This window comes from Schistocerca gregaria, chromosome 1 (genome assembly GCF_023897955.1).
Source record: "Schistocerca gregaria isolate iqSchGreg1 chromosome 1, iqSchGreg1.2, whole genome shotgun sequence".
In the NCBI taxonomy this organism is placed as follows: domain Eukaryota; kingdom Metazoa; phylum Arthropoda; class Insecta; order Orthoptera; family Acrididae; genus Schistocerca; species Schistocerca gregaria.
The window spans coordinates 373,143,103-373,151,084 of NC_064920.1; the positions used below are offsets into that span (position 1 = coordinate 373,143,103).

At 37.6% G+C, this 7,982-nt stretch overlaps 1 protein-coding gene across 1 annotated transcript; it reads left to right on the forward strand.

The window, feature by feature from the left end:
* The first annotated feature begins 257 nt into the window (after positions 1-257).
* Positions 258-2,866, forward strand: LOC126347047 (ataxin-7-like protein 3). The gene has a single exon (XM_050002238.1). It carries the CDS (start codon positions 792-794, stop codon positions 1,794-1,796), a length of 1,005 nt encoding a protein of 334 aa, XP_049858195.1. The 5' UTR covers positions 258-791; the 3' UTR covers positions 1,797-2,866.
* Positions 2,867-7,982: the final 5,116 nt, after the last annotated feature.

Sequence of the window (7,982 nt, forward strand, 5' to 3'; positions counted from 1 at the left end):
TATAATATTAAGTACATTGCTGGTATGTATAAAAATCCACTTAATATAAATATATGCAATAGAGGATAACTAATTTAGCACGCTCATGTTGTACCATTTAGACTTCTGCCTCAGTGCTTCAGTTAATATTTCGTCCTTTATTATACAATTATAAATTTTAACAAAAGAAATAACGAAACGAAACAATTTATAAGAAACAACAAAAATAACGAACAACAAACAACTGATATCAACCACATGGTATCAGGAGGAATTGAGACTGAGGGTCACGTCACACGTAATCAACAGATGACGTCAGCCATCAAAACTTACTTTCCGAGAAACCTTGGAAGTGCCGTGACGTGAGGGAACGGCCAGTGTCGATGACGCCATTTGAAAAGCAGTGCAGAATGCTTTGACGTGACGTGGCGACCAGTTTGAACTGATCTTGAAGCGCAACTGAGAATTCCACTGTCTGATTTCCAGTCGTGGAAATGGAAGTTTTCGTTACTTGTGTGGCTGTTATTGTTGGCTTTCTGATGGGAAGATTACAGTGATCACAACTGCTTAATAAAGTCAGTGAAGTGCCAGTTTCAAATGCATAGTAACGCACAGAATTGAATTGATGTAGTGTCAAAGATATTACTTGACCACCGTATCTCAACGAGGTTCTTAGAGGTATTTCAGTGTCAGCTGCGCTCCGTGGTGTAAGGTTGTCAGAGTGTGACGTGAGTGTGTGACAACTGTTAGTTCATAGTTGTAAAGCGTCTGTGTTGGGTAGGAGTTCTGCGAACGAAAGAAGTGTTACAGTCATGTCATCCTTTGAAGAAGTTGAAAACGAACTTGATAGAAAGCTTAAAATATTCTTCAGCAACCCAGATAACCTTCAGGCAGCATCAGAAAACGTCTTCGAAAGTCTACTTGAGGAAGTTATCCTTGGTGTTGTGTTCGAAGTGCACCGCTCTGTTAAGACCGGGTTGTACGAAATAGAAGAAGCGATACAGGAGGATGCGAACGAATTTCGAATTGTAGATGCGCCTGATTTGGATATTTTCGGCCAGCAACCAATCAAGAAACCGCAGGAATGCACCTGCCCAAGCTGTAAACGTAGCCTCGCAGCTTTAAGATTTGCACCACATCTTGAAAAATGTATGGGTATGGGCCGAAATAGTTCGAGAATTGCGAGCAGAAGGATAGCGAACAATAGTAAAGAGAGCGTGGGCTACGGTGGTATGATGAGTGATGACGATGATGACGCGGACTGGACCGTAGGTTCAGATAGGAGACGCAAGAAGCGTGATCGCAATGGTACAAAAAGATCAAGAAATCCCAAGGCGATGCGCAACGGAGACGTGAGCTCGGAAACTAGCGTCAGCTCCGACGTAGGCTCACACATGAGCTACGATGGTATGACAAACGAAGAGAAAAAGACGTTGCTGACTCAGATTTGTGGTGTTATATCAGAGCATACAAGAAAGCTTTGCACTAGGTCAATGAGGTGCCCGCAACATACTGATGAACAGAGACGCTTAGTGAGAGCATCATTAATTCAGCAACAGGAACCAGAAATGAATGGTGGGCCAGAACTGTTGCATGTGGACGGGGATATTGGTGACGAAGGTGATGGACAGAGTATGAGAGAGTCTGTGGGTCGCGGTTGGGAACAAGAACATTCAAATACGTCGTCACCAGCAGACTCAGCTTCAACAAGTTCGTCCTCATCCAAAAAGAGGGAGAAAATACCGAAGTCCAAAAGTAAAAGTTCAAAAAATCACAAAGGATCTCCTAGTTTCCATAATTCTCATGCCGAATTGTAAAAATGTTATTTAACAGCATTGTAATGGTACATATAGATTTGGGCAAAACTTCATATAAAATAAGACACATTAGTGCTCCATGAAAGTATGCAGCTCCTTTATACAAAACTTTTCATAAAGATTAATCATTTGTACATGTTGATAGCCACTTGTTTTGAAAACTAATATATTTTACTTGATTGTTCCAAATCAAAAGCCATATAAATGTGGACAGTATATGGTTTCACTGTCTTATGAAAGTGTTTGATTTTTTCCCCACGGTAATTAAGTTAATCTTGAACATTTTAGTGTCTTTAAACTATGTAAATAAAGGTTTAGGGTACATTCTTGTACCCTGTGAAGACATCAGTCTGTGTCTTTGAAGTGCAAATTTTTGTTCTCTAATTTTGTGAGAATCCTTAATTAATCTCTTGTAGTAAATTGTTAATTTTAAATGGGTAGAAACGTACTTGAAACTCTGATTTTATTAGTGAGAGTCTAAATCTATGAAGATAATTTACTTACATACTTTGAAATATTATTCCTTCTTGCAACTGCCTTCTCATCCTCCTCCAGTGCATTGTAAATCTGAAGATTGTGTCATATAAGTTAAAAAATGTTGCACGAGTTAAAAAAAAATTAAAATGACATGAAAATTGAATTATTTTCTCATTCTTACTGAAAAAATAAAAAAAGCATAGAGTTTTTGTAGGATTGGTATCAGTGTGCTGTGATGTTTGTGTGAGTACAGTTACGTATATCAAATAACAGTGCATAAAGTTTTTGTAGCATTGATGTCAGTGTGCTTTGGTATTTGTGTAGTGTGTAAGTACTATTAGGACAACAGAAGAGCCTCCTTTCTTTTATCATTTTCCAAAAACTAAACTTCACATTTGGTAATACCACAATGCAGCCATAAACAGTTGTCTTCCTGGCATTAGTATGCAACAGGGATACTGACAAAAATATTTTCTGTCTACCACATGTATTAATATTATCAGAATAAGTGATTGTTTACATATAGTGTATTTGACAGTTTTGCAACATGTTCCATCTACAGTTATATGAGAAATATAAGATGTTAAAATATATCAGTATTATCTATGCTTGCTTTTTGCTTAAGTATCTCAGTTGTTAGAAATCTGTTGGTATTCTGTACGTTTGCAGGAACTGTGGCAAACCCTGTGCTTTGTGCCTTTCCGTCCTGAAAATTATTTACTATTTACGTTAGAGAACTGAATGGTGTGGGTTCTTCACTTTTTAGGTATGTTGATTGTAAAGCAATTTGTTGTCATTTATATGTGCACTGAACATAACCTGCAGTTATGTAGGGTTCAGCACAAAGCTAATTTGGCCTCTCATAAATTTCAAAGCATTAATGACACCAAAGGGCATAAAAATAGTCAAAGCACAAGACACAGTTAAGTAATTTACATTGTTTATGGATACAGCTGTTGCTATGGAAAAGCATTTACTTTAGTTTGTATCAGGAGGTTTAATTTGATAAGAATTGCCACTGCATGTAAATAAAGTATCTTCTAGTAATCATTTAAGGGAAGACAGACATGCTGATGGTTTTGTGGACAAATGTCTCATGAGTTTTAAAGAAATCTCTCTGTGAAAGGTAGAGTAAGTGCAGAAAACTGCACTGCAAATGAATGGTAAACTTTCTGTATCCAAAAAATTCATACTAATCATTGATACGAACGTGTAGAGCTTCCCTGTGCAGGTTAGCATTACATTCCAAAGAGTCTTGTGATCATCTCCCATTGTTTCAGGGTTCTAATCCTCAGACAAGTTTTCTTGAATAAGACAGCCATTTTACTGAAATAAGTTTAGTGAGTCATGCCACCTTGCACTCCGCCTGGCTCTCAGGTGACTTTGATGTATTCTTGTAGCTCACTTATTTAAATAAAAACTAGCCTTGTCCAGTATGTGTATCACTCAAGATATATACCATTCCCATCAATTATCTCACTGATTGCAGTGTGATAACGTGAAACACATATCTACTAGATCCATGAAATTATGCTGCAATAATCTCCGATCAGATAACATTTAACGCTTGCTGTGTAAGAGACTAGCATTGACAGCCCTTGATTTGCAGTGCTCACCACGTTGAGGGATAGCTGGGCTGTTTTTTTTTTTTTTTAAAAAGAAGTGAAAGAATGTCGTGCAGCTTTGTAAAGCCAGGTGGTCCATGACTCACTGTATCTGAATATCTTTGATTTTAAAATAGAGAACAGCAGCTGGTTTTGCTAACTGTGCTTTGACACCTACCTTTCAATTGACGGATAGATGACTCAGTTGACTGCTGAGCATCCTTTGGTAACCTCCTACTCATCTCCTTTTCAGTTGCTGTTATACCAGTCACTAATAAAGGAGTAAAACACAAGTCAATGGCAGAATATGCTTGCTGCTGTGTTAAAGCATTATATTTTTCTGTGTACCAGGAACCTTTTAATTATGTGATGCCTAAAGCAGATCACTGCTTTTCCAGGATGTACAACAAAGTGCTATAATTCACTGATGAGCCCTTCACAAACTTTGCCTTAATGGAATCAAAATTTTGTAAATGTGTGGAATTTTGTACAACCTATAAATTTTACAATCAGTAGCTTAATGTTAACCAAGATAGTGTGAAATGGAATGAGTTGCAAACAAAATACCGCCACTCCCGTCTTTTATGTGGATCACCTTGTCTTGTTTAAAATAAGCTGCTTCTGAAGACGTGATTGTGCACCAAGTAACTGCCTCTGTTGGTGGACCAAAAAATCAAGGTGAGTATGAAAACAGCTATTCTATGCAGCTCCCTCTTCATACCTTAGTAATCTATTGACATGTGAAACACTTTATATTTCTCATTCTTTTTAATACTCCCAGTACTTATTCTCTTTAAACCATTTAAGTTTACAACATCTGTCTTTAGACATTGTCAGTATTTTCTGGTTCTGCTTTGGTCTGAAGAATGTGCAATATTCTGAAAGATTACGATCCTGGCTGCTGGTCAATTCAGAATCTTTGTTGGTAATTGACTGCTGGAATGTAAACCATGAGAGAAACAGCTGTTTATTTCTTGTTCACATTAAAGTGACAGATTTCACACATATACTTTCTTACTCAGAAAAAAAGGTTGGCAAACAGTTCTAAGAATTTCTACCAATTTGTTTATTTCTCAATTTGGGGAAAATTCTACTCTTTAAGATCCCTGTAATATTACTTTGTGACGGAAAAGAAGCTGCAATATAGGCAAATAGTTTCACTGTGAATTGACATATTTTCTGTAATCCTGAAGGGTTGTTTTCAGGCAGTATATATAGCCATAACTTGGCTGTCACGGTCTATCCACTTAATATATATAGTTATTACAATGAAAGCTCTGTTCAGCTGAATGTACACAAACATTCTTTCAATAGTACTAAGTATAATCTACAAATGACAGGTATACTTGTCCATTCATGTAACTCAAATACTTAAATTCAGTGACAATCATTTTTCTGACAACATGACAAGTAGCTGTAAGTTTGCTCCAATGCAATATGACAAGTAGTAAAATTCTTGTAATAGGCTTCAGTGTTTACAGATGTAGAGAACCATTTTCTTCGAAAAATACCTTTGTAATCAAGTTAATATTAAACTATCAGTATCAGGTAAACAGCAGCTATCAGAATATCGGCAGTATTGTGATAGTTTGTTGTTAATACAGTATAAATATTATTTTTGCAATTTCTTCATTTTTGTTAATGCATAATTGTGACTTCTTCCACATTCCCAGAGGTTCTTCTTTTTTTTATTATTATTAAATCTATGGAACATCATGAATGAAACAAGTAAGTGATTTTCACAGTCTTTCCTGGAAACTGTATCTCTGACAAGATACCACTCACCTTACTGTTAACAAATTTAAATCACTCAGCTTTCTGGAGTCAAACAAACAGAAATTGATAATTCAGTCAATAAATATTTTGATTCTTCTGTTCAGTGTACTGATTCACCCCACTTTATTAATATGAGGTAGTTGTGATGATATACAGTACAAAATATAGCAGATAATAATGCTTTGTAAAAATGTTTCTTTAATAAATTTCTCTCTTCTTGTGTTGTTACTAAAAGAGTGATAATCCACATTTCTGTACACACTTATGACTGTTGCAAATTAAATCAGTTTGCACCGTTATAAATGATGAGCCAAGCAGTATTGCTTTCTGTGACTGAGTCCTTATCTGAATTGCAATTATGAGCTCTGCCTGATAAAGAAACCATCAGTCTGAATGCACTTGACTTCACTGACTTTGGGTTTCACTTTTTCAGTCTTAGGCCTCTAACTATGTACTTGGCTTTTATGGGCTGTGCTTTTAATATATAACATCAGTTCTATGAAATGGGTGTTTCCAGAATTTCTACCGATATATGTGTGATCCTTGTCTTGCATTTTAAAAGCATATCTACCAGAGAGATCAGTTTTTCTCAGAATTTCCTTGCCATTCTTGCATTCCAGTTCTTGACAAAGTTGGTATTTCACTGTATTGATCATAGTGCTACAGAAATAAACAACATATTGGTCCTCACTGTCAGTAGGATATCTGTTGTGTGCACTACTTTATCTTTGAGGCAGATCCAAGGGTGTAGCCAGAGGGGGGCAGGGGAAAACAGCTCTGTCACCACCACCTCCACCATACAAAAAACTAACTTCACAAACCAAACTAGCACCCTGCCTTGTCAGACAGATGTATCAATTTGGAGAAAGTCTGAATGTGTCCTGAATGCTACCTAGTAAGAAGCAAATGTACTCAGTCATTTGTGGTGAAATGTCAAAACTATGCTATTCAAAAGAATTAGGGGATTACTTTGTCAAATCTGGTTCATAGCATTTACTCTGATACAAGTGGTACCTGTGTTCATATTGCTTGGCTTGAGAGTTACAATTTCAATGTAAATTGAAATCATTTCTCATCTATTGTCTGTGTTATGCGTTAAGTATCAGGTGACTCCTCAGAAGGAGGTGAGTACCAATGTCCCAGTGTTTCCTAGTGAGGTAAACAGGTGGCATTTGTCATTTTTGGATGTTGTGTTCAACCAAGGATTTGCATTTCAAATGTAAGTTGCACTGATCCGAAAAGGATGGACTTTTGGCCTTGGTGCTGCAGATATCAATGCTTCTTCATGTTTCATCCACAGGTTGTGTACATACTATAGGGACACAGGTCAGTATACAAGGCAAGTTAGACAATGTCGCTGATGCATTACAACATCAAGTGAAGACCAATAGCAGACCATTTCTGCATTGCGGTATTGTATGGATATCGCTACAACATTGCAAAATGATCTTAGAAGGGCCATTTGAGCCGCTTTGTCCGATAAGACTGTAATGAACAGGTTACGAGAAAGGACCTTACTACCCAGACACCCTGTTTGAGACCCTACTTGACGCGACAATGTCCTGCAGCTTACCATCAGTTCTGCATTCCCATGTCAACTGGCAACTTCATCTCTTATGAAACCTGTCCACATGTCCTCTGACGCAAGGAGATGCCCATGTCTACGTGCGGAGACCCTAGTGAGCGGTACCTGCTAATTGTTGTCCAGTAAATCGACAGATATTCGAGGTTCTGTGATGTTGTAGGGTGGCTTCAGTGTTGACAGCCATACGGATCTTTTCATTGTCTGTGGTTGCCTTACCATCAGGCAGTACATTGAACAGATCCTGTTGTACCAAGTGGTGGCTTCTGCATATGGTGATGGCTCTGAACTCCTTCTAATGTCGGATGTATGTGGCAGGCAACAGCAGAAATGTTTTGCTAAGCCTGAATACTGAAGTAACAGAATGGCCGGCAGTGGGTCCCGACCTAAACCCGATTGTGAATGTGTGGGACATGCTTGACAGTCGTGTTTGCGGTTGTGCTGTTCCATCATAGACTCTCAAAGAACACTCCCTGAAAAATGGAATGGATACCACTGGGTGACCTTCACATATTTATATGCAGGTTTCAGGAAGTGATAAATGCTTATGGAGGACATACTCTCAAAGGCAAGCTCTCAAAGTCCAATGACAGGATGAATGATTGTTTCCACTTTGTTTTCGAAACCTGTTGGACATTTCAGTTCTTTTTTTGTAAAATATCAAGGACATAATGATGTTTTCTTGTATTTCTGAAAGATAAAGGTATAATTTGATAACATACCCAGTCCTCAATTGTTGCTAAATGG